A 27,888-nucleotide genomic window follows, 5' to 3' on the forward strand; every position below is an offset into this window, starting at 1 on the left:
ATGAACTTTCTCGCCGCCTGCTGGGACGCTGCGGCCAAACGCGTCGAGGTCATGAAGACGACGCGGAAATGCCGCGCGCTGCTGTCGGTGGCCCTGAACCTGGTGGCCCTGTTCTTCTCCACCACCGCCTTCATCACCACGTACTGGTGCGAGGGCACCCAGCGCGTTCCCAAGCCAAACTGCAGCCAGCAGCGGCGCCACAACTGCATCGACTACGGTGTGAACGAGACGGACCAGAACAAGGTGCACTACAGCTGGGAGACCGGGGACGACCGCTTCCTCTTCCGCCGCTTCCACACCGGCATCTGGTACTCGTGCGAGGAGAACATCCACGAGGCAGGTGGGCACTTCCGAGGCTGATGTTAGAGAGGAAGGCAGCACAGATCAAACTAAGTTGTTCAAAAAGGAGAAGAACTTAGAATAAATCTTATCTGAGCGCATTTACTGACTTAATAATTCATGTTGTCTCTCAGCAAAAGTTCAGGTTTATTTACTTGGTTTTAGACCTGAACATTCTCCCAAAAGCAGGTCGGTCATGTAATTTCTTAACAAGCGGACCTCTGTGCGTAAGATGAGATTTCATCTGAGCTTGTCTCACTTAAGTTGAACTGAGCCGAGCTGTGCCAGGTCAACACTTTCAGCAGGTGTGTAAATGTCCTCCGCGCCCGTTAGATTCGTTCTTGGTGGATAAAGGTGGTTGTTAAAAAGACAGATATCGACGGTTACACTCTCATATAGGAAACTGTAGGCTGCTCATTAAAGCTGAAAAGATTAATCGACTGTATTGACAAACAGAAAATTAACAGTTATTTTTATTATTAAAATACCAAAGATTATTAAGGTCCAGATTCTCAGATCTGAATATTTATTCCATCTCAGTGCTTTTTAGGTTTTTGTCTGAAATAACTGAGATATAAGGTTTCCTTCAGCTTTGGGGAGTTGGGGGATGACTAAATTAATCAAGGAAATAATCGGATTTAATTCTTTTTTTCGGGGTCTTGGGTTTTTATTTTTACTTTATGATTTATTGTTAAGAAATCCCTAAAAAAAAAGACCAAAACCAACAATATAACTGGCCACAAAAAACGAATTTGCCCCCTAGTGGTTTACTGCACTATAGATGAGTAAACCCTGCCTCCTCCATGTTAGCAGATGCGACACAGACTAAACAGAAAGGGCAAAGTATATGATTAATAGATTTTCTCAAAGATGGTTTCTGTAATTCCAGGTATAATTCTAATCACATTGATGTATGTTCAAGAGTACAGTATTTGATCATGTATGAGCTGACCGATCAGTTTCTTCTGTTCGAGAGAGAGAGAAGACTGTGTGTGTGTTGGCAGTATGTGAGAGTGAATAAACAGCTAAGTGAGACAGATATAAGGGCAGCAGTTTGGCCTCTTAAGGGCAGATTCTGTATTGAATGCTGTTATAAACGAGCGCTGATGTTGAGTATCTGTATGTCGACCATCATCACCACATTCCTGCCTCACAGAGAATGAACCAGTCCTGCAGGAACTACTCTGGATTGCGACTGGCTTCCATTGAAAAGTTAGAAATAAAATAAAAATCCTGGACACTCAAAGGAAAAAGCTGCAATGTCAAGGAAAGATATGACTAGAGAATTTATAAGGACCAAATATCAACCCACAGTGACGTCTATAGGAACAGACTTCTGTTTAAACCAGTGGAGTCGCCCTCTGCTGGTCATTCCAGAGAATACAGGTTTCAGGCGCTCATTGGCTCAACTTTCTTGATCTGGAGTCATTTTTACGTACAGTATATGATAAGGACAAAGGACAACATCAGTTTGATAAGAACTACCTAAAATGACAGAAACCATCTTTGATAAAATGTTTGTCTACTTGTACTTTTACCTTTTTGTTTGGTCTTTGTCTATTCTGCTAACATGGAGGAAGCTGGGTTTATGACCTGTCCTGCAGCCAGCCAACAGGGACAAGACCCTGTGGCTTCAGTTTTGGGAGCTTTGTGGACCATCTTTCTGTACAGTCTAAGGTTCACACCCAGATTTGAGACTCTCAGTCTGCTTGCGACATGTAATTTATCAGTGACGATTAGGGATGGTATCGTTTGGTTTTTATCCGATACCGGTTCCTAACCGATACTTTTAAAACGATACCAGTGCCTAAACGGTGCCTGAACTGATACTTCTTTTTTTAAAGTGCACAAAACGACTAGCCTGGGTGCCAGACGAACTTAGCCCCGCCCACAACATTTGTTGTTCGGGAAGTTCGGTCTGGCATCGTTCCGTTGGGGAGAAACTATGATAGACCCGAAGCTGGTCGATCCAATCAAATCGTCAGGGCGGGCTTTATACGATGATTGACAGATGATCTACAGTGACGTAATCAACCACGTCACCAGAGAGCGCTGCCTGCAGAGCTGAGATGTGTCAATGCTGCCATCGAGTCTGTTTCAGCAGACATCGACAGCGCATTCATTTTGAAAGAGGAACAGAGGAACGTGATCAAGGCATTTGTAGATCGAACAGATGTTTTTGCCGTCCTCCTACGGGATTCATAAAAAGTTTAATTTATCAGCTGGCCCCGATGCTGCAGCCACACAAGCAGTCATATAAATAAAAAGAGGTCCCGGGCCGGTCCCGGGCCGGTCCCGGGCCGGTCCCGGGCCGGTCCCGGGCCGGTCCCGGGCCGGTAGCGAGGCTCTGAGAGAGATCCGTAGCGGGCTTCTTCACGCCGCCGCCGGCTGGGGCTCTCACGAGCAGCCCTGGTCACCGGCTGCTTCCTGGAGGCTTTGCCTCCGGTGGATATACGAGCGGCATTAGCAGCAGTTCCATTGCTTTATTTAGAGAGTGAACAAACTCGTGAAACAGACAACTGACAACAACTATGCGTCGCTTGACATACGTCACATACTACATTGCTCTGATTGGTTGTAGGTCTATCCAATTGAGCGAAGAGGCATTTTGTTTCCTGGTTCTGTAGAAACACGCCCCATAATCACAGCCCAATGGAGCGGTCTCAGACTCATATTCTGACTAGAATAATGAGTATGACAACGTCAGGCTACAAAACGACGCTTGACGACATTTAAGAAAGGCTTTTTTATTGCCAAATATATGAACTGTTTAAGTAGATTATAAATATAAATAAATACAAAAACTTTGTAACTTAAAACTATGAATAATGTATGAACTGTTTAAAGTAGATTATAAATATAAATAAATACAAAAACTTTTTAACTTAAAACTATGAATAATATATGAACTGTTAACAAAAGTTTACACTATACTTAAATAAATAAAAATAAATACAAAACACACACACTCTGACTCGTGACTCTGACTTCGGTGCCTGAGCCAATTGAAGACTGAGGGTCGGAGACCCCTGTGGGGCTGTAAAGGGCAGGCTTCGGCCCGCCTTCGTCCCCACAAAATGCGGACGCTTTTGTGAAACCTTTCTCGGCGTGGTCTTCGTTCCTCCCGCCCCCAGCCTTTCCAAACCGACCCAGAGCCGGTCGCGGCGCACCACCACGGAGGAAATGCGCGGGGAGAGGTCTCGCGAGGAGATCCTCCCGGACCTGCACGGAAGCCCTGACACGTGCGGGGCGCGGGCAGTGCTGAGACAAGAGTCTGTCCACCGGCAGCCGCGGCCGACATGCGGGGGCCAGACGGGAGGCACCGCATGTCGGAAGGAGCGGAAGTGTGAGGAGGCGGGACGAGCGGAGACCTCAGTCTTCTATTGGCTCAGGCACCGAAATGAGGCACCGAAATCTCCGTTGCATTTCGGTCCGGGTAGGTACCGGTTGTATTGGAACCGGTTCCAATATGGCACCGGTTCTCGGTACCCAACCCTAGTGACGATAGAGTCTGGTTCATTTCTAGTCTATTGCCAGAACCTGAAGCAAAAACCCTTCAACAACTTAAGGCTGATATATGCTTCTCCGTTTTTACTGACACGGACAGGAACGAACAGAGAAACACCCTCTCCGAGCGCCTCGGAGAGCTTTTCATGTACCTCTGATTTTTCTAACTATCCGTGGTTATTTCGGAGAGCCTAGGGACAGCCCTTGGCTGTGATTGGTCCGCTAACGACAGCATTTCGGAACGAAATCATTTCCGGACCTCAAATTTCCGGTTTCATTCCCTGTATCACAATAAACCCAAACACAACTACGATTCTATACGATTAATATGACAAGTGTGTTGCCAGTGGAGTTGTCCGGCTGACGGTGGCTGGGTAGAGCAATAACGGCATGTGTGTTCGGTCACATACAGTTAAAACAAACTTTCATAATGGCGCTAGCGTGCTAGCCACCATGCTAACTGCGGTGGTAACAGCGCAAAAACCCGCTGTCACGACATTATTCCACTTCTATCATGACAAAGTTTCTCAAATACCGTCAGGTTAGAAGCAAACACTGGGTAGTACTTAGTATCGGGAGTCCCTGCTGACTGTGTGTAGAAGCTGGGGGGGGAGCTATCTAACTCTGTGTAACTTCAAGCTGTGGAATTAACAACGCAGTTCGGAAACAAGACCGGGGAACCGCTGCGCTAAGAAACGATAACATCAGCATTTTGACCCGCTGGGTGTCACTTTAATTAGTTCTGTTAGTTGCCATAGTTCAATGTGTGTAGGGAAGCCAGGGAGCAGGAAAATAAACACACGTGGACTTCTTCTAGAGGTAGGCTTCTCTAAGCTCGTCTTCCATTGTGCCACCTACTGTTTGGCGGTGAATTGTTTTCAGACGTACAGTCGTCGGAGAAGCAAAAATCTAAAAGAGTCTGTGGGATCCGTGCGTCCCTCCGCACGCCACGGACACGGAGAAGCATAATGGAGCCTTTACTCAGAGTGAGACGGTAGAGATAAGTGACCAGCAAAAACTGATGGCTCATATTTTACTGAACCACGATGATGAAACAAAGTGTGAAAACACGTTGAATTACCTGTTGCAATCAAACCATCCACATATAAGATCAGCAGACTTAGTGCTCCAGATATTTCTGCGCTTAAATATTAATACGAATTTATTATTACTGCTGATGACCAATAAGAGGAAGCTTTTCTGCTTGCCTGAGAAATGTGCAAACGTTTATTTATGAGTCGGCTTTCTAATTGAGGTCCGTTCTGATGTTGGGGAATTTCTATATGTTGGGGGATTTCTAAACATAATTTTTTTTTTTTTAAAAGATGAAAAGTAGCGTCTTCCACAATGTCTTTGCTGTGGTTGAAACACTTTGTCCGTTTCCTGTGTGCTTCTAGAAAGATGTGAGGAAAGCTACAGATTAAATATAGAGGAATAATCATGATTAATCTTCATCCACCATTAAAAGCACGGTTTTAGATGTTTTTTTCTTTAAAAAGCAGTGATCCTCTAACTTTGGTTTGCTCCAGCACTCATGATTCAGCGTCTGTATCCTCTCTCGGTGCAGACAGCAGCAATATCCCAGTGTTATTGAGGCCTTGCCAGGCTGATCAATGTCGTACAACTTTACTGCTTCTATTCATCAGTCTCACCGTGCTGCTCCTTAATGTCCCTGTTCTCCTGTTCTGCCATCAACCTGCTATGAAAGTAGTTTTAAATTTGTCTCGCAGAGAATTTAAAACATGATATAACAACTTGCGTCAGACCGGCTGCGGAGGAATTGATTTCTCTTAGTCCAGGTCTCGACTCTGAACCTTTAAACCTATCTTTATGGATTTTTACATCTGGAAATGGAGAATTTTGTATTATTCATTCTGCGAGAGTCACAGAAAGGGGGCAAGAGGAGGCACAAAGGCAATTAAAGTTTAAGTTAAAAACACAGTCTTGCTCTAATGATCCCTGAAGTGAGGCTTATTCCATTACATCACGACAATCTAACATGACTGGAGAAGAAACTCGTAAGCAGCGTAGCTCGATACTGTTTTAACAGCAGTTCAGTCAGACAACTCACGTTCCAAACACTTATTGCAGCATTACAACAGATTTAGTGTTTGGCGTCTATGCTCCAACTTAATCACTCCCCCATATAATTACACAGGAATGATGGGAGTGATGTCAAATACTTGTAACCCCCCCATTGGACCCTACAGGTGGATGCTGGGGTGGTGGAGGGACTGAAGCAACAGGTGGCAATACTGCAGCAGCAGTGCGAGCAAGAGGGGTTGATGGGAAATGTCTCTCTGGTTAAATAGACCACCTGATAAGGTTGGTGTGTACTCTAGATGGTTATGGAGAGTGAGGTATGTCACATGATGTATGTCACATGATTGGCGCAGCGCAGTTCGAGTTGCCTGCCAGAACTAGCTCGCCGGCGTCGCCACATTAATGAGAGGAGAAGTTCCAGGGAGAGGCTTTGGTTTGCACTACTATTTACAAACAAAGTTTTCTGCAAAGTCTTTACAGTCCCTGTATGAACAATAGATTTTAATTTACTAGAGCGTGTTACCAGTGTTTGCTTTCCTTCAGGAAGTTGAGCAAAGTTAATTTGAAACTGGCTAATAGGACGTCTCAAGTCCTCACAAGCAGAAAAGTCAGAATTCTGGAACCTATTTGGTCAAAAGCAGCTAGATGAGATCAACCTTTTAACTGGAGACACAATTCCGTCTTTGTTAAGGGGTTTCAGGTCCAGCTGCAGGAAGTGGGAATAAGGGATAGAATTAAAATCATTCATACGTCTCCCACTGTATATTTTAATAGAGGTAGACTCCATGGGCCTCATTTAAAACAAAACGGGATCTGAAAGATGTGAATCCTGCTTGTCATGCAAAAGTTGGGATCTTTAAAGACAAACTTGATGGGAGAATGTGCACACCTGTATGCTAAAACGGATCCATGTGTAAGAAAATTTTTGAGACAGGAAAGTGGTGAAGCAGACGTGAATTAGATAACTGAAGTCAGATTATAATGCCAATTTATCATTTACATAAAAACCTGCAGTGTTATTTTTGCTTGTGAGACATAACTGTTCTGGGAGAACCTTCAATAAGTCAAGTTGATTAGTAGTTTTAATATCTTCTAACACTGTGTATGTATAGTCTAGTTTAGTTTAAGGTTTTCATATTTTTCCAAAACTGTTCACCTTCAAACTTCAAACCTCTGAATTACCGTGATCAATATGTCAAGGTGTGAAGGAATAAGTCCGATTGCTGTAAACATAAGTACTATGGTGACGCTGATGCATAACGCTGCGTGATGGATGCACCTGCACTGTTAGAGGACTATCCACAGATTAGGAGAGAACAAGTGTTCAGCTACCACGAAGATGTCTTGTCCCATGATGATGACTGACTCATCAACTGATTTTGATTCTCAAGAGCTCCAGTATTAGACAGACCGACCCGATGGAACCAAACCATCCCAGTACAAACACAAGTTCTCAGCACTCTCGGTTAATTAGCTGTATAACTTTAACTTTTCTGTCTAAAGCCCCTTTGTGAATAATATAGCTCTCGTAAATTCTATATTGGTCGGAGATAACTCAGAAGAGTCTGAATTTAATAAACCTCCAGTTTTGGATGGGATTATTAAAGTTAAGATAACAAGTTCCCTCAAAATTCTCTTTTTGCCTTAAATTTGTCTTATATCTTGCACTTTCCTCTCTGTCGTACACACTCACTGCATTAACTGCAGCAGCAGCACGTTGCCATTTTCTCTTATTGGTGATATAACTGCTGTGGCCACCAAACAATATGTCCCTCACAATCACCTAGATTTCAAGTTACACTTTTTTCTCACCGGATGCTGGAATTTCCCCATAATTAACCATTGATCACCTTGGTCATGAAGTACCGTGCATTGACCAAGGGGATCGATTGGCGGGATATGAGGCAGATATGCATACCCACGTTTCCTGGTGAATTGTGATTTATGAAGGGAATGTTCCTTTTTAAAATGATGGTTCCATATGAGTAAAATAATCAATAAAGAATTGTATGCAAACATTTATCGAAACCAACATTTATAACCTCTAAATGAGGGGTGGGCAAACTTTTTGACTCGCGGGCCACAATGGGTTCCAAAATTTGACAGAGGGGCCGGGCCAGGAACAGATGGATGGAGTGTTTTTGTGAACTAATATAAATGACATGGAAAAATCATTAGATGAAAGGACTAGGCCTTTGCCAAGTAGCAAAGCGCTTATTTGCAAGGCCATTTTACATAAACCCGCCTTCAGAGAAAGGCTTGCTAGCCTTTGCTATTTCGAATGCCCCCAAAAAACATGCCTTGGTAGATGACTCTTTAAGCGCAGTTTGTCTGTGAAAAAAAATGTTGCTGAGTCTGTAAATTAGGCAAAGAGTAAAAGTGAAGGGAGATCATGTGCCCTTTCGAGCCCTATACACCACACTCCCGGGCAAATTTAATTTAGCTGACGCTGTTACCCAAAGCGACTTACAATAAGTCAGGGGCGTCTCTAGGATTGAAAGAAAGGGGGGGCTTAGCCCCTTAGGATGTTGAATGTTTGCGCGCGTGGCGCGCGCCAATTTTTTTGGGGCTCATTTGGGGATGGGATATGCATTGTTTTTCTCTGTATCTTTGCTTGCATTCATTCAGTGTAAGATAACAGAAGAGACAGAATTTCCATCACACCGGCTCCTTCAGCCCTGTCAGTCTGGGTTCAAACCCAGAACAACAAGAATCAAGAAAGTACGATTTCTTCAAAAATAAAGCAAAACTACAAAGTTCTATAAGCATGTGCCATTAAAGTGCTACAAAATTGTTAGTTAAAAAAAAAAAAAAAAAAATTCACAAACTAGGGTTTCCGTTACGTTCATTTTGCCCAGGTAACTCTTACCTTGCTGTATTCCACTGCTGATCGATCTGCGTTCACTATACATATTAACAATAAACTCTAACACTAATCAGAAGGTATTAGCACATATACAGTCCTTGAAGTTTACTTTGTGTTTGATTCGCTCAGAGGTTTATGACACATGTATTTAAAGACATTGAAAAAAGGTCCAACACTTTGTGCGCATGCAGTTCACATGATAGACACATCATGATGTGCACAGCCAGTACATTAGGGTTAAAGCGACCAGAACAATTTGGATTCATGATCAGACAATTTAATTTTGAATTCAGCAGAGTCTTATAAAGGTCAGTTCTATGTGTAAGTGATTAGAAAAGAGCAGACTCGCTTGGCCCGAGTGTATTACAACCTCTTGACTAAACTCAAAATGGCTGAGGCTCCTGATGAGCTACCATCACCACCACACGCTCTGGGGTTAGGGTTAGACAATGTACAAATAGCACCTTCAATATAGAAAAATAGACATTTCCAGCTTTGGTACGCAGTTAAGAAACACTACAGCACTAAACACTAAATTAAAAACCTGCCTGGATCCGGTGAAATCTGGACTCAAGGCTCAGTCAGAACTGGGTCAGTTTCTGTGGCTTTTGGCTCTGCCTGAAAACCTATAAATACCATTTTTTTTAAAGTAAAAACAAATGGCTGGAGGCTGACAGTATTCCCTCAGTTCTCTTGTCTGCTGTGCATACCTGACAGATTCAGCTGAGTAATGCACAGAGACACACCACTGCAGAAGTAATGGTGCACATTAGCTGATGTTTCTCCAAACCATTCATATTCATTACAGCTGCAATTAGCCCCAAATGACATCGGATCACTGATTAAACAGACTGCAGAGCCACTGGCTGCAGGGAAGGGAATAATAAATGAGTAGTGTGAAAGTAAGAGTTGGGACTGCAGGGCTAAAACATACCAGAAGACATTGAAAACCACCTGAAGCTCATTTGAAATCAATCTCCTCCATTACACATCAACAGACTGGGAGGGTGATGACTAGGATTTTTTCCGTTATACGACATTTTTTTGAGTAGCATCATCTCCTATGTGCAGCGGGGGAAGGTGTAGGAATACTGATTGTGCTGTTAGTAAGTCCTGTCGTCGGGTCACAGACGAGCCCACTCACTCTTTAATTACATTTTAGATTCATGTCCTAATCAGATGCTGTGCTGCTCACCTTTTTAGCTGAGGCACATTTTCACTGCAGCTCACCAAGTCATGAACACATTCAGCTGTTTCTCCCCCTCCCTCCCCTGCACGACTCAATCCCGCGAGTTATAACCTTGGTAAATATGAATTATAACCTCAGATGAGCTGATACAATATTTGCAAAATAGCATGCAACACTTGTAACAGGGAAGTCCTAGACCAACTTTGGTCTAAAAGGACAGAATTTAGAAGTCAGCACCTGATGGACAAGAAGGACATAAACAACATGCTGGCTAATATTGTATGTACAGCTTATTCAGTCCTATTCATTTATCATCAGCATCATTGGCCCCTGGTGGCTCAATCTCTATGTCCATTTTAGTTCTATTCAAACTTCACTTTTTTCATGTAGGACATACAGGTATACTGTAAGAGCTACTGTTATCCAAGTCCCAAGGAAATCTTTCCCATGTCCACCCTCTATCCCTTAAGACTGAACATTTAAGTAGGTAAAGAGGTACGACACAACAGCTCAAAGCGTCTCGATCCCTCGCTTGAGGTTGTTACACTTTTAGGGTATGAACACCACAAATAAAGTCAAAGTACAGGTCAAATACATTTTTCCATAGTGGGTTTCTGTCATTTTAGAGAGTTCTTGTCACACTGACTGTTTTCAGTCTATGATCCAGGTTGCACAACTGGATCCTCATTGGTCCATAGAATGTGTCTAGACCCTGACCTGTGGTGAACTTTCCCTTTAACTTTGGAAAACCAAATGTGAATTCAATACAAAAACTTGAGCAAAATGTTGAAGATTTCCTATTTAAATTTTTGGTTTTATCAGATCTTCCAGGAGCAACTCTCAAGTATTTTTTGTCAGTGCTTTGGTGTACACAACACTATAGACCTGAAAACTCCTATTAATGTGTATGTAGTAGGGATTTTGATCACAGAAGAGTGTAAGGTGAGTCTGTCTGCAGCTAACACCTCGCTAAGGTGGTTACTTATGAAGTTCCCTAGTCCAAGTCTCTTTTACCTTCTGACACTTAGATCACACTCTGTTTGTCTTCTGGATACTGAGGGTATCTTCATCTGTTGTATAAAGGGGGTTATGGGAGTTCAGTGTGTATGACGGTGCGAAGGCGTTGGTGCTCATGCTGGTTATGGATGGGCCTGCCGGCAGCTTGTGACACCACAGAGGCTGAGTTACTGCTCGTGCTGTGGTCGCCGATCTGTGACCTGCAGGGTCTCACAAGGCTCTGATCAACTCTCTGCAGGCCAAGATTACTTTATTAAAGCCAAGAAGATAATGCACGATGCAAAATACTCTCTATTTGAACTTGAACTGATACCACATGGGAAAAGTAGCATAAATTCACTATATGTTGCATTGGATGGAAAACAAATGTTGTGCTAAAACCTAGGAACAAAACTAATTTCATATTTCTGTTTATACCGCAATGAAAGAAATGTAATTAAATGCTGACCTTTGAAGATCTTAGCAGAAGTTGAGAGTGATATTGATCTTCTCTAAAGCTCCGAAAAAAGCAAATAAAGCGTTTTCCCAAAATGCTCAATTATTTGTTCTTTTCTGAGCGTATATTGCTAAGCATGCTAAATAAAATAAAAAAATTGTGTTGTGAGCGCAACATTACGTCTTTGGTTGCTAGCCTGTCACATTTATAGCAGCTTTTTCTTCAGTTTTACACTAACGCTCTTTTTATCCTTTTCCCTTCACCTCCTGCATTGATTCCTGTCCTCGCATAATTTTCTCCTTTACACTTATCATCTCATTCTGGGCATCTCTCCATCTTTTTTCCTTTTTCTCCTCCCACTCTTTTCTCATTCCCCTCCTCTGCTTCACTCCCAGCACATTTCACCTTGAATTTACACCTCTCCCCACTTTTTTAAATTTTTGCATCCCTCTTCTCCTCTCCCCTTCACCCGCCCCCTCTCTTTTCTCTCTCAGGTGAGAAGTGTCGGAGCTTCATCGATCTGGCTCCTGCGTCGGAGAGAGGTGAGTAATGATGGTCATTATGTGTCAGTGCCACTCCCTGCCGCTCCCCACCTGTTCATCAGGCTCAGAGAAAACCATTTCAAAAGCACCTTTCTGGAATCTTACTATGGAGTTTTCACTTCAATTTAAAATGTGGTTTGCTAGATAGTTGCTTGATTTATGATTTGGTCATTCTTTTTACTTGCAACCCTCTAATCTAAGTAAATACAGTTTTTTGTCTTGGTATAGGGACACAATACAGTGTGACTTGAAGTTAATCAAACTTAACGTATAATTAATGATTCAGCCCCAAAACGAGATTGATTAATACGACTGGGTCTTACAACCCCCTTGCAGTTGACTTGAGTAGTGTTTTTCATGGAGATAACAAGAAGTTAATTTTGCACACATTTGTAGGGCTGTCACTTTTTCCAAATAACAAGTTTGAACAAAGTTGACATGACACATGATTTATTTGAATGTATTCAAATGGTGGCGCCGACAGTCAGACAGGGGTGAACACCGGACGTTGCTTTGGGGGAAAGCTAACAGGTGGGCCCACAGATATTTGGTGGTTGAAGAGTAAGACCGCTGTTTTTTACAATGTAGAGAAACAGCCTTAGCTGTATTGGTTATTTAGCTGCTTTGGTGTAAAACCTAAAATACGTCCACACGCTGCCTCACAGATGCCTTGGTGTTGTGATTGTCAGCTCAGGATCACTTTGCTTGCTGGTGTCCTTCATTTTCGTTTCAACAACATAATATTACTGGCTAACTTAACTGATAGGTCAAGGGCATGCAACAGATCAAGCTGATAGTGATCGCCCTCTGCTCGATCATGAGGCTAACTACTTCAGACAGTCTAATGTGCTTCAAGACTGTATATTTTAAAGGTCATTGTGAATATCTAGCCCACTTTAAATTAAAGTTTGAATTTCAAATAGAAATCCTAGTACCTAGTACCTCAACATCCACCCTCAGCCCAGACAGGCCTATCATACCTGGGTGCAGGTCTCACGGTTATTCTTTAGATGGTGACTTTGCTGCCCAGACAGTATCTTTTCCTATCAGCCAAAGTGATGTTTGTGACTCCTACTGCCCTAGAGGCTTGCAGTGGAACCCTTTCTACAAAGCCCATTCAGTTCAACCACAACAATTTGGCCTTGATGCCAGGTTAGCCTATCACAGCCAACTTAGGGGGGTTCTTGGGGTTGACGACTAGGTTTGCAAAGGGGCGGAAAGTTTCCGGTAAATTTCCGGAAAAATTAAACGCTGAGCAATAAAAACATAATTCAAAACTCTATTTTAAAGATGTATGGAATGCAGCACACGCTGCATGTTGAATTTCAACCCTCCACTGTGCATTCTTCCATCACATGCACAGATAATTCCCAGCATCCTGCACACTACAGCAGGGCTATTGAGGCCTGCTGTAGTGTGCAGGACTACTCAGGTAAGTTTCGATGATTTTACTGGGGAAAATATATTAGCATGCTGATTGAGGATTGTTCATCTGTTCATCTAGCCTATTTCCATTCATTTATCCATCAATTGTAAAATATGTTTACAGACGATTCCAATTGTTTGGCTAACTATTTATATCTTTGGCATTGCATTAGTGTTTTTTTTACAAACTTTTTTCTCATCTTATTCTACAGAACAATGTAACGTGCACTATCTCATGTGTGGAGGCATTTCACCCCATCCAATGTAGAAGGAAAGGCTGTGTACATTTGCAAATACTGTGCAAAGTCATATGTTAAGAATGACACAACGATGCAGAAGCATATAGTCAAGTGCCCAAAGTTTCCTCAGGTCTTAAATCAGCTTATGACAAAACAAAATGTTTATATTTATGTCTGTATATGACAAGGTAAATACAGTTAGTATAAATTGCCCACAACATTTCCAGTTTATTCCTGTTAATTCCCGTATATTCCCGTTTATTCCCGTTAATTCCCGTATATTCCCATTAATTCCCATGGAAAGTTTCCAACTTTGAATATTCCCGGAATTTTGCAACCCTATTGACAACTAAAGGACGTTGCTACCTTTATTAAACATTGTTTTCCTCAATGCAACTCTGTGTTTCAGCCTTTTTTGACAAGGCATGCCAAGTGTGGGCTCATCCAACCTAGGTGTCTCACGGCTAGTCTCTAGATGGTCAACTGAGGGCCCAGACAGTAGTTTTTCTTTAAAGCTACATACAGTGAGCGCACACCCGAAAATAAGGTACCCAAAATGAAAGGATATTGTTCGTCAGCCCTTTTTGTCACAACCCTGGTCTCCTTAGAAAAGTTACTCCATAAATTTGAATCGGTGAGTTTAAGAGATACTGAAGAGCCACAGCCTTTGTAGAAATGCAAGTTTTTTGCATCACCTTTTTTTCATAAGAATAGAAAAGAAATATGTTTTTTTAAGGCACCATTTGAGAGGACGAAACACAAGTCTGAACCATTCAGCTAAAATGCTGTGCACAGAAACAATAAGTAGACTTCAAGCTTTAAAAAATTGTAGAATTTGTCAAGGTTGGTAGAAGATTGAGTCCAGCCCAGACCAAAAAGTCCCACAGTTGTAATTCAAAGGGGTAATTATTGTTATGGTTACATTCAGCTCATTTCCCCCCCCCAAAAAAAACTAAATCATTACTCCCGAGATTATGTTAGTCACCAACAGTCATTGGGAGGACAATTTAGTAACATATAAAAGTATTTTTTTGTAGGAGAAGCCTGGGCGGGGTCAATAAATCATACAAATTGGAACAGCCAAGCACACTTTCAGTCACATTCATAGAGTTTGTCACAGAAACAGTTTGTGTGAAGAAGGAAAAAGACCTTGAGAGAGAAACTTTCCTCCAGCCACTCACCTGAACAATCACTGAGAAAAGTTTGATAAATAATTGACAAAATATTTTAGGATGTAAACCTCTGATTCATTCACAGTAGAGGAGCTTTCACATCAGACAAGCTGAAGCATCCTGAAAACTTGATTTTGAGTCTTTTGACAGACAAGGCTCCAGAAGAAAAGTGTCATGCAGTAATTGATATGAAACAAGCTCAGACCTTTGCTGCGTGTTGTCAGTTTTGATTTATGGAAGTATTGGAACCTGTTCCCTGATGCCTCATGTTCACGTTCAAAACATAAGTCGATTTAAAGTAAATTTGTACCAGGAAAACGATTGTATTGTATTGTATTGTAAACTGTTAATTAAATGAGTAAACCCTCTGGGGTCTAAGGAAACATCTTACTTTTCATTTAGGCGCCCATGTCATCAGGTTAGTGCCAGCCTGAGCTGCTCAGCTCTTCTGGAGACAGGAGGTCTCACCTATCTGTGTGTTACACTCTGTTCAGAGCAGAATAGTCGGTGAAACTTATCTTTCAACACAGTTTCAATGTCTATCTGTTGAAGCTCTTCCTGTACCTGTTTCAAAGTGAACGTTACCATCTTCTTAAAAACACTTCTGGTTTCACTGGGCAGAGTTTACAGCTGCCGAAGTCGCTCTAAACAATTCATCAACATGTATAAAGGTACATTTTCACATGACATTTTTTTAGCTGTCACGCCAAATTATCTCTACACAATACTTACGTAAAATTTGAGCCTAAGAACAGACAAAGCTGAGATTGCCTGGGGAAAAAAACATACAAAACATATTTGTATCATGATGTATAAGATCCTGTAAAAGGTAAATTTAAGCAAACCTCCAGTGCAGTTTCAGTACACATTCTTTGTTCTCTACTCATGTGAGGTCACTGATAGCTGAAATCTAATCTGTTCATCTTTGACCAAATGGCAACTGTTTAAAATTTGAGATTGAATTAAAATGAATTCACAAGTTGATTTTGAGATATCGTGTCCACTAGAATGGGACTGAAGGACAGATGGAACTGGAGAAATTAATGTCTTCAGCCACCAGCGTTACATAAAGGTTTTCTTCAACCTTTATATGATTTGAATCTTTATCCAAACATCAAGGTCATCATCTCCTGTATGATATTTTGCACCTCATCTCGATAACCACTAACTGATGCAGAGAGCAGCTTCTCTCTATCAGCGCCTGAAGTTTACATTCTGCAGCTCATGAAAGGAATATCTAAGCTTCCAGAAGAAAGAGAATATTTGGTTAAGCTGCTAATTCACTGTTTCATGCAGAGCAGGTAGTTAATAATGAAAGTTATCTGATGGTTTCATCTGTTAACGCCATCTGGAAGAAGAGCAGGAGTGCTGCACGGAGCAGTGGTGGATGATACGATATACTGAGCCGGACGACCTTGCTTCTCATACAAGGATACAATATGTTAATCTGCCTTTGAGCTGACATGCTCACTGCTGTGTTTTATAACACACAGCTGCTCCTCTGTCACATCCAAGTCTGTCCCTAATGAGTTCTAGCAAAAAAAGACTTCTGTGTTTCTTTAATTTGTTAACAATAATACCCTAATGGAACCAGGTTCATAACCAGGATTAAAACAAATATTGTGGTTATGTCATGTCTCTTTCTTGATGAGATTTAGGCAAAGCCTGTTAATAAAGATGGAAGACGTCTCTTCACCTCCTCCCATAGTTAATATTAACCATTAGGATTCCCCGATCATGCCGACGTGATCAGATCATGTGGCTGATTCAAGACGTGTCAGCATTTACAGGGAGACAGGTAGAGTGCTGGCTTTGGTTTAGTCGAAAGAGCTGAATTTAAACCGAGTGTGGGTTTTTGTCTGGTTTTGATAGGCCAAGTTAAACCGGAGATATAATTGTTAAAATAAAACACTTAAAAGTATTTTACATGCAAGTAATAATATGCAAGGAGGATGGCAAGGCGTTTCATTAGTTTTAATATTTTCATCATTTTTGTTGGATTGAGAAATACTATTGAGGGGGGTTGGAGGGGCAACTGAGCAGAGAGCAGGGAGAGTAATGATAAAGAAGTGTCCAGAGACTGTGATAGTTAAGTGGACAAAAGAGGAACCACACAACATGAAATCACTATGTGTTGGATTTTGTTGTTATATTTGCATGACTTGGGAACTCCCTTCAGTCTGTTATTGCAAAGACAGTGCCTTTTATTTCTGAGTTACATACTATTGAGATCCTGCCGATAGATGTACTCGATCAACTGCAAGTCAGGGTCAGCTGTCAATCATTATGTTTCACCCCCTTTTATACCATCAAATGAACATTTGAATGAACACTGATAAAATTTAGCTAATATGAACAAAACCATCTTTGAGAAAAACAGATTAAATGTGCTTTCATGTTTTGGGGGATCCACGTTCCATCTGTTAACATGGAGGAGACAGGCTTTACGACCTATTCTGCAGCCAGCCACCAGGGGGCAAATGAGATGCTTTGACTTCACTTTTGGGAGCTTTCCTCCATCCTTATTTACAGTCTACGTTTTTAGATAACAAAAACAATTTCTTTACTCACCAAGAGCTGTCATCAACTGTGTGTTTCAAAAGCATATATTTATTTATCTGTTTAGATTTGTTTTGTCATATCATCTTATAAAGCTTGAGGCAGGAGTGTTATGGAAATATTTGTCCATTTAAAGTCAGACAGATTCACTTTCATTTGACTTTATCTTTGGTCTCCTCCAACGCCTGCTAAATGCTATATCTGCTGTTTACTGCTCCCATTATTGCTGCCGTTATTTGAATCCTTCTGAATTCCATTTTTTTACTAGAACTATTTGCAGAGTTTCATTTTCAAATCTTTCCTTTGTTTGAACTTTGTAAATTCATTATTTTACTAATTAATCCCAAAATTGATTGATATAATAGGACGTATTGACATAAATCATTAGATTCAGCACTAATAATGCACTAGAAATTAAATCTATTAATCAATAATCTTGTTTAGTCTAATTAAATCCGGTTTCTTGCCATGGAAATGGTTTGATGAACCCTAAAAGATGGTGTTAGAAATGAATTACACTCAGAAACTGAGTGACACACTCGTGAAAAAACACACATGCACACAAAGTAATTAAAGATGTAATTAAATCCATTTCAGATGAGACTCGGTCTGATGAGCTGCTTCCTTCCTGTTATTACTGCTGCTGGCTGAGTCCCTCAAAACACGTTTTATTTGCTTTCTTCACTTTAATGAAGTCTCAGTCTGCTGATACATATTCAATATGACACTAACTGGGGAGAGAATTACTTTGGTCAATATTGTTGCATTGTGAGTTTCCCTCACAGGCATTTTATCCCCTTGGAATTTGTTTCCAGTTAAGATACATTTATTTGTCCCAAACACATGCACAAGCACAAGCACACTCATGCAAGGAGGGAAATTTAACCTCTGCTTTTAACCCATCTGGTGCAGGACACACACAGAGCAGTGAACAGCGGGCAGCCATGTACGGCGCCCGGGGAGCAGATGTTGGGGGAGTAAGGTGCCTTGCTCATGGGGCACTAGACAGGGTAGGGAGAATCCTCTTGGATTTTTGGACAGATCAATCCAGGTTCGTCTTTTTGTTGTTTCTCTGTGGAGTCGAACCAGAGACAAACCAGAGACCTTCTCTGCCCATAGTCCAAGTTTCTGCCACTAGTCCACCGCCTCTCCCACTGGTTGAAAATTAAAGTTCCAGCTAATAAGAAACCAGGGAATCAAAGTCAGACTGGTGTCTCAGAGCGCTAATGCACTTTCATTTCAAATGAGAGCCAAAGCATCCCAATCTCAACCTTTTGGTCACAGCCCCTGCCTACACCATGTTAGCAGATGGGACATGCACATAGTCTTTATATCTCTGTATATTTTATTCACATTGCAAATCTTTTAAAGATCATTTTCTCAGAATGAAACTTTTTCTCATCCTCTGAACCAGAAATCTCCACTTAAGTATGAAAACCAAACAGGCCCCTAATAAAATGTACATAAGATGTCAGAATGAGCCCATGTGTGAATACAGGGCCCAGAATACAATGGTCACAAAATTCACAGTGAGTGAGTTGGCATGTTGATGACGTTTCGAAACTCTACACTTTCCACAGCAGAATACAGTCCTGGATGCTGTATACTAGGCTCCACCCCTCACCTGAATGCTCCCGCTGCGTCCTTCATTTTCCACAATATATGCCTGATAACATTACTTAGCCTACTTTAATGACATTAATCTGAATTTTAATGTGACATCTAACCAGCTGTGTATATTGAGACCTGTTACTGTAAAGACATGTGAAAACACTGATGATGGCTGCCCAATGCTCTGATACTTGACTTGTGCAAAAGAGCTAGTGATGTTTTTTTTAGCAGTAGAAATCGGGAACAAACCTTTAAGAGATTTTCTAAACTTGCCGGGAGATTTAACACTGCTTTCAATTAAAATTCAAACTGCTATTTGCCTTCTTTTATTATGCTCATTGTTTCATGTCACTTTAAGGTCCTTTTATTGCCTAGGGAGAAGTGCAACACCAAATTACCCATCAGTATCGGCTGTTTGAGGATCCTGTAGCTTCCCCCAAACTCACTCGTGTTCAAATTGAAAACTCAGCCCGGAGGTTGTTATTTCCACATTATCCACATACCCCGACAGAGCTGAGCGGAGCGCATGAGATAATCCTGTTTAATTCTGTGTCGTGAGTCAGAACGATTCAGGAGGAGCTTCTGCTTTTTCCTAATTATAAATGTGGAGTGATGTAAAGACAAAAAATAAATCAAGACGTCTGACCTGGGGGCAGCTTGGGTAACAGGAGGAAAACTCTTCTCTGCTTTAAAAATGTTCAGATTTCCAGAGCATGAAGAAGTACGGTACAGTTGTCTATTTTAGCTTGGATTCTTTCTCTTCTTTTCCTACTCTGTATGATCAGAGGGTGCTGCTGACACAGTAATCAATGAATGTCCAACAAAAAAGCAGGAGGATCCAGGAAACACAACCTCCCCTCCTCCTGAGACCAATCAGAAACAAATATCTCACCTTGTTTTAAGCTGGACGTGTCATGTCCTGCCTGTAGATGAGAGATGAATCATCATTCTCCAAAGATTCATCAAAGTTACTTCAGGAGCTTCTGGGTAATTGAACACTATGTGACTGAATGACGACGGGTTAATAGGAAGGACAATCAAACCTCCCCGCCCTTGGCTTCTGTCTGGAGGAAAAACAAACAACAAACATTGATGCTAATATTCACATCTTTCTCTGCACATGACATAACAAAAAAAACTTCACAACGGCTTTAGAAAGGCACGCGAGGTAATATATAGAATATGAGTTTTTCATTTTCTATTATAATTCTGATTATGTTCTATAATAGAAGAGAAAGCCTTTATTGTCATTGTGTAAAATTAAGCAGTACAACAAAATGAGTGCTACTTCTGCAATAAAACTCTGCAAATGTATCAAAAACAAGTTTAAGGGAGACAAACCAACGAACACGAAACAAATAAATAAACGTGTGCTCTTAGAAATTCCTATTTATGAATTGGTAGAAAAGATATAGCTGAGATTTCTGATGGCACAGGGAAAAAGATTTTTCTTGATTGTATGTGTTCAACTTTTGTCGAGCTTACCAGAGGGCAGTAAAGTGAACATTTTGTGACCAGGAGGGGAAGGGTCTTTTATTATTTCCCGGGCTCTGCAGAGGCACTGTGAGCTGGAGAAATCCTCCAGAGAAGTCAGGGAGCAGCCAATGATTTTATTCTGCTATTTTATTTTGCACCATTGAGTACCACTGTCCACAGCATCAACGTTTTCCTGCACCCTTCTGTTATTGTCATGGACCTCATATATAGAAAGTCTCTCAAACTGGATCTTCACTATTCTCTCATCTTGAATCTGTGTGATGTGTCTCATGATGCTCAGCATGTTCTCCCTCCCTCACTTGTCAGGAGCCGAGTGGATGCACCTCATCATAAATTGAATAACTTGAATCAAATTGAAGAAAACCACAGTCAAAATCATTTTTCCAGTCAAAATGTTATACCTTATATATACCAGAGATTTGTAGAATGCTCTGCTGCAACAGCAGAGACTACGCTGTACACACATAAGATAAGACAAATTGATCAAACAGTTTGGGAAATGCACTCGGTACAGCAGGAGATAGTTAGAATGAGGTAGACAAGGGAACATATGAAAGTATAAAATAGATTAAATAGATAATAAAATAATAAAATTGAAAATACAGAGAATGTGTACATAAAATACACCTTTCGCGACAGAAAGAAATAGAAAGCATTAAGGATACAGTGATATTGAAATAAACGTATACATATATTTGAACATATAGACTGTTACAAGTACAGGCAGGTATGATTTACAATATAAATATGAGTATAAATGTTATGAAATGTTATACCTATTTATATAGCTACCCACATATACAATATAAATGTAATATTCTATGTCTTCTACCATTTTTTACTTATAGCATTTTGTAGTTTTGCTTTATTTTTGAGGAACTTGTACTTTCTTGACTCTTTTTGTTCTTGGTTTGTACCCTCGGGGTTGAATGCACTTATTGTAAGTCGCTTTGGATAAAAGTGTCACCTAAATGAAATGTAATGTAATGTAATTTTGTCTTTCAGTTGCACAAAAGTGTCATCCAACTCATTTTGCGTTACTGCTCCATATTGTTTCTTCAACACGTTCTCTGACACATTAAAAAAACCAACATCTATGACATGACATCACTCACCCACTCAACATAAAACCCATCCGGACACAGGTTGAGCAAAACCCTGGTACCTGCAGCCACAGCAGCTCTCAATGAGACATCCTGCTGTCAACCCAGCGACGCCTCCTTACTGTCCGTCGGTGTTTAATGTCTATGAGACGTCCTTGTTTGTTATTGTTGCTGTTTAATGATGTCTACTGTCTGCTGGGTGTTTCCCCAGTGTTTATCTCACTGTTTTAACATTTTTAACAACTAAAACTGACCCTCTAGTACTTTCTCAATGATCATTAGAAACTTGAAACGGACCTAAAACCATCAATAGAAAGTGTTGATCCTCTCTATTCATGATTCTGCATAACAGTCATTAAACGATTTTGAGATGTCATCTACAGGGATTCCTTGTTCTCTGTATAACACTGGCATGTGTGTGCATGTGTGTTTGCAGGTGTGTTGTGGTTGTCGGTGGTATCAGAGGTACTCTACATCCTGCTCCTGGTGGTCGGCTTCAGTCTGATGTGCATGGAGCTGTTCCACTCCAGCAACGTCATCGACGGACTCAAGCTCAATGCCTTCGCAGCCGTCTTCACCGTGCTGTCCGGTAAGATGGACACCTGACAACAGCTGATCTAAAAAAATGAATACATCCTTCATAGAGGACACCTTGATAATAACTGGAAGTGATCACTACTGTACTGTATGTATAAGGAGGTATGACTTGACCAATCTCATTGGTTAAATTGTGGTTAATAATAACAGTAATCTCAGACATAGCATTTAAGGACGATTTAAAGCATTTTATGCAGATTTACAAGAAGTCTTCCAGAAGTTATCCCTTGGAAGCCTTCTCCGTTTTGGGTGCCAAGGATTTTTCTCCCTATTTAAACCCGTTATGCAAGACGTTGGCTTTGAATCCACCACGCTGCTCACTGGTCACTTTCTCTGGTCATCTTTTTCCTTTCAAAGTAAGCTGATGCCAATATTTCAACAGGAAAATGTTTTTCGGACGCCTCGAGAATCAGAATCTTATTATGGCCCAGGGTTGCATTTCATTGTCATGCAACCTTTAGTGGCCATGCATGGTAATAAGCATAACCACGTCCTTATTATTCTCACTATGACAACTATTATATCGTACACTGTACTCAGGATCAGGAACTAAGTGACCTACTGTATATGGTTATTTAAATCACAAGATTGCAGTGTGAGCAGTTCAGTTGTAATGCAACCGTTAAACCATAGATTATGAATAAAGATGCGCACAAAAGTGAAGCCAAAGAGTCTTTGTCGCCACATTGTCTTTAGCTACAAATAGGTCATACTAGCCTTCTCCATGTTAGCAGATCAGACATGGATTAAACTAAAAAGTAAAAGTACACATTTAAATATTTTCATGAAGAAATGATACGCTCTTAGCGGAGTTGTTTTTACTCTGGTGTGCACATGCACAGACACACACACACACACACACACACACACACGCGGGCATGGCTCTAACCAATCACACAGTTCTATCTTACACACACACAGAAAAGAAACTGCTGTTGTTGTGTTTGTGATTTATAACCTCGGAATTAACATTACATTCATTCATTTACACTGTGGCGTTTTGATTTACTGTATGTTTATGAGTGATTATATCCCTATCTCTAATTGATCGGATGCCTCAAAACCGACACGTTTAATCAATTGATACTTTGTAATGACTAATTATGATAATTACATGTGTTCTCATTTATTACTAATGACACACAGTGATTTACTGTCGCCTTGCTTATGTAAATGATCAGAGCGGATTGTTAATGTCATTATGACAGAGCAAGAAAAGAGTGTGGCCGTTAGTTTAACCAGAGGAAAGGTCACTGGGTCATTCGAAAAATCCAAAGGAATGATATATTTCTTTATATTTTATATAAATAGAAATTCTGCCCTGATGGTGACATTTAAATCAACAGAAGTGAAATCATCCTATCGGGACCTTCAATATGCAACATCAATTTTGATGTTTTCCTTTTAATTGTTCACACATTGTTGTGCATCAGTGTGAAGTGAGGAAGTGCGGTTATTAAAATCACACACATCCTCTTGGGACCATAACTACACTTATCTTATCTCTCATTAGTTTTTATGCCTTATGAATATAACATTAAAGAGGGTATTTTAATTTGTTGAAACTGACAATCTCTGACAATTAATTTAAACACCCATGCTAAGCCGGTAAGTAAAACACAGACTGTAAATAAAATTGGCCGACACGTTTCCACGTCCTTCCTTTATGCTGAAATGATGCCAAAATGTCCCAGGTACAAACTCTTCCATCATGTGACTCATTTGGAGTCAGAGTCTGGGTAGGTTCTGTAGTCTCTCCAGAGAACTTCTGAGGTTCTGCTAGAGCGTAGTTTCCTGGTTCTTGTTAACCTCCCTTACCTCAATGTTTTAAAAACACAAACACTCCAGGAGGAGTCCTGGTGCTCAACTTCTTCTGTCTGCTCCTGGGAGCACTTAGAAAGATTCACATTCTTGCTTTGATCTACGACTCACCACAGTTTCATCTGGTTTAGACGTCCACCGAGAGCTTGTTGACCACGTCTCCACTTCCTCTTACTCTCCAGAAATGAAGACAAAATAACTCTGATATGAACGCTGCCATCTGTACAGTAGCGATCATGGAGTTAAGCCATGTTATCGAGGTCCCTCTGATACACGTGCTCGACCAATTGCCATTCAGTCAGTCTCAACTGTCAATCATGATGTTTAACCCCATGAGTTAATGACCTATACAGCAGCCAGCCACATGAGGGCAAGAGAGACGCTTTTGCTTCACTTATGGGAGCAGCCATTCCGTCCAGCTATATATTATCTATATAGTTTATACATATGCATATACGTATGTGTGTGTGTGTGTGTGTGTGTGTGTGTGTGTGTGTGTGTGTGTGTGTGTGTGTGTGTGTGTGTGTGTGTGTGTGTGTTTGTCTTGCAGGTCTTCTGGGTATGGTGGCCCATATGATGTACACTCAGGTGTTCCAGATCACAGTCAGTCTGGGTCCTGAAGACTGGAGGCCTCACAGCTGGGACTACGGCTGGTCCTTCTGGTCAGTCCACGCACATGCACACGCTCCCATACACAGACACCCATATTAGCAAAGCAATACTGTTTTCACTACTAAATTAGTCCATATATGCACTTTTGAGTTAAACCAACTCAAAAGTTGGTTTAACTGTGCAGCTGTTTTTTCCGTTTTTTTCTGATTCATAACGTCCAGGGGCCAAAAGCCCCTCTAATATGGCAGGAACCAGGGTTAGTAGACGGTAAAAAGCATCATGAATTCCGAGCTTTGAATTTCATTCCTGACCACACACCTGCGGGAGATCACATAATATGAGTGAAAGCTACTACTGCTACTAAATGGACCCCGTCATTTTGTCAGCTGCTATTTTGGAAGGTGGGTCTGAGCTCTAAACCTGAATAACATACATGTTTCTTTCTATAATGGTCAAAAAGACAACATTACAAATATAACATGTAAAATAAACAGAAAATAACGAATACAAAAATAAAGCTGCTGCATACAAGGATTTTAAGACCAGAAAAGACAAAAACGTGACACCTGGAAGAAGAACGCCAGCTCCTCGTAAAAGGAGATTTTCTCTGTCAGTCAATGGAGTGAAGGCCTCTCAAATAACACCACGAGGGAGCCATTCAGGATCATTAAAGTGGAATAAATTCAGCAGGAATGATTAACCTCCGCTGGAGCGGGAGGCCAGAAAGGCCCCTTCAGGGGGAATAAAAAGTTTGAATGTGCTCTATTCTGAGAGTAATGATGTGAACTCACATGTGTGCAGAAGTTCATGTGTTCTACAAATCAACTTAATAATAGACAAATGTTTAAGACCTCATAGTCCAATGGAGGAGGATGTTTTCAGATAATTTTATTCACATTGAACTTACTCCAAAAGTCCTGGATTCAAAATCTCAACTAAGTGAAGATATATACATTTCCAGAATGGAAATCATTGGACCCAAACTTACATGGGAGACAGCTGTTTTGTTTCCCAATTCAGACCGACAGTCAGCATTGTTTAGTTTGACCATGGCTACAATCGTACCTGTAATCACATGTTTATTAGTGTAACCATGATGTTGAAAGTCTTCTAACCTTAACAAACTCTCTTTCCCCAATCTTTCCCCAGATCTATCACATTTATTTTGAACCTTACCAAACCTTCACATATCACTCACTGTCACATTATATAAGGGTTAGTCATTAAATTGATATTCCTACTTGACACTTCTTCATTCCAACAGTTTGGCATGAAAAGCCAGTTTACAGCCTGAGCCAACCATTGGCATACTAATCACGTTTATCTGGGCATCATCGACTGATGTCAATCCACGTAATAGATGTTCTGGTGTTTTATTTTGTGTTTCACGTAGTCATACTTTGATTTATTGTTGCAATTCTACATTGTTAAGTGTGTAAACACCCTTAGCCTCCTCTGTGATATAGTTCAGCTCAAAACGTAAAAAGGAAAAGTGATTGATGACATTAAACTATGAAATATCAAATTACAGTATACCACGGTTTGGATTCCTGTTTTTAAGGATAAAGAATGATGAATGGCCTCTTCCATCTTTTCATTCTCTTATTTCTCTATGTTATTCTAACTCAGCACGTTTCAGGATCTTTACTTGACATATTTCTTGGCGTACGGCTTTCAGCTCTGCACAGAGGGACTGTTAACTCACCTATTAACTGACTAATATAGCACCCGTTTCCTCCAGCGCCTCGACAGTCTGTCAATTAGCAGCCCATCAGTTATGTGCCTGCTAACATTAACTGGAGCAGAGGGTGAGGCTTAAGACTATGAGTCTTAACTGAATCACCACAGATGCCTCTATGAGCAGTTTAAGTCCCCAAGGAAATTTCTCCATCTGGCCAAAAATTCATCTTTCCTCCAGGCATTTCTGTCATGCTGGTGACTGGGCCTGGGGACGTGGTGTTAAACACTCTTTCTTCCATCTAGCCAACACACTTACAAATACTGGCCTGTAGTTGGTTTTGACCATGAACATTTAGTCTGGACATTAATTCTACCCTGAAGTTGAACTATAGTAAATTAATGAAGCGTAGCAGCATTACTGTCAGGATGAAAATCACTAGTTTTCTCTGTTTTAGGTCCAGTCATTATTTTGGCATATCTCTATTAACAGCAGTTGCATTTCAGCCGAAGTATATTTTGCTCTCCACACGGACTGTTTACCTGCAGGGGAAGAAATCTTACTCAAACGTGATTGGTCAAATTAGAAACGGGACCCACAAATTCTTGTCCCTTGTCTACAGATTCTTCATATTTGCATGCAAAATGTGTTTACTGAGATTAGAATACACAAAGGACAGTGACGTGATGCAAGCTTTTTCTCCTGGTTATATAGACATTATTTTTCCCTTCTCATTTCAAGGGGACAACTACCTTGGTTGAGTTAAATGGTGTGAGGACTGTATCCATATCAAACAACCATAAGTTTAAGCACCTAAAAGTAATTTAAGAAATTTCTTGTTCCCTGTTGAGGCTTCAGTCAACAGGCTCAGTGTAATCTTGCTCATTAAAGGGATGGTTCCCTAAAACACACATGTTACCCTTAATGTTATCCTCCCAGCCCAGAGCCGCATTCATGTTCACGCGCACCAATCACACAAGGGGTGCATGACGAGATCAGCGAGAAGTCACAAGTTTCGCAAGAACTACAGTATGATCCCAGAGTCACACTTTCTTCTCCATCTCTTCACTCTTACCAGCATGGCCTGGGGTTCCTTTACCTGCTGCATGGCTGCCTCCGTCACTACCCTCAACTCCTACACCAAGACGGTGATTGAGTTCAGACACAAGAGGAAGCTGTTCGAGCAGGGCCTGCGCGAGGAGCAGAACTACCTGGACCAGGAGGCTTTCCACTACTTTCGGGACCGCTCCCTCCAGTCCATCTCCAGCACTGTGGATGTCTACCCTGGACACAGTGGAGCCAGAGGTGGGATCCTCGTTGGTGGTCCAGGTCCGGGACCAGGTCCGGGACCAGGTCCAGGTCCTGGCCCAGGACGGGGCAAAATGAGAGCTTCATCGGCCTCCATAGACCTGGGGGAGAACACAGACTCTCTGGGGGAGGAGCAGTGCTGAGTCATGTACAGGAACGGGAAGGTGACACAGGAGTGATGACTGCTCCTTGAGGTGTGGAGTCAGGCCACTGGTTTTCCTGCCAAAATTGAAAGCACAGCAGCCCTTGTTTTCTTTTTGAAGAAGGCAATAAAGAGACTTGATGAACGGAGACATTAAATTAAATTATACGGATATGTTCTATATA

The 27,888-nt window shown here is 41.2% G+C and overlaps 1 protein-coding gene across 1 annotated transcript; it reads left to right on the forward strand.

The window, feature by feature from the left end:
* Positions 1-27,704, forward strand: gsg1l (gsg1-like). Its single transcript, XM_061090444.1, has 5 exons — positions 1-340; positions 11,892-11,939; positions 21,982-22,134; positions 24,514-24,625; positions 27,332-27,704. Exons 1-5 carry the CDS (start codon positions 1-3, stop codon positions 27,702-27,704), a joined length of 1,026 nt encoding a protein of 341 aa, XP_060946427.1.
* The last annotated feature ends 184 nt before the right edge of the window (positions 27,705-27,888 follow it).

Source organism: Limanda limanda, chromosome 17 (genome assembly GCF_963576545.1).
Source record: "Limanda limanda chromosome 17, fLimLim1.1, whole genome shotgun sequence".
In the NCBI taxonomy this organism is placed as follows: Eukaryota; Metazoa; Chordata; class Actinopteri; order Pleuronectiformes; family Pleuronectidae; genus Limanda; species Limanda limanda.

Coding starts and splice junctions, on each gene's coding strand:
- gsg1l (XM_061090444.1), top strand. CDS start 1: ATGAACTTTCTCGCCGCCTGCTGGGACGCTGCGGCCAAACGCGTCGAG. Junction 11,940..21,981: donor GGCTCCTGCGTCGGAGAGAG/GTGAGTAATGAT, acceptor GTGTGTTTGCAG/GTGTGTTGTGGTTGTCGGTG. Junction 22,135..24,513: donor CGTCTTCACCGTGCTGTCCG/GTAAGATGGACA, acceptor TTTGTCTTGCAG/GTCTTCTGGGTATGGTGGCC.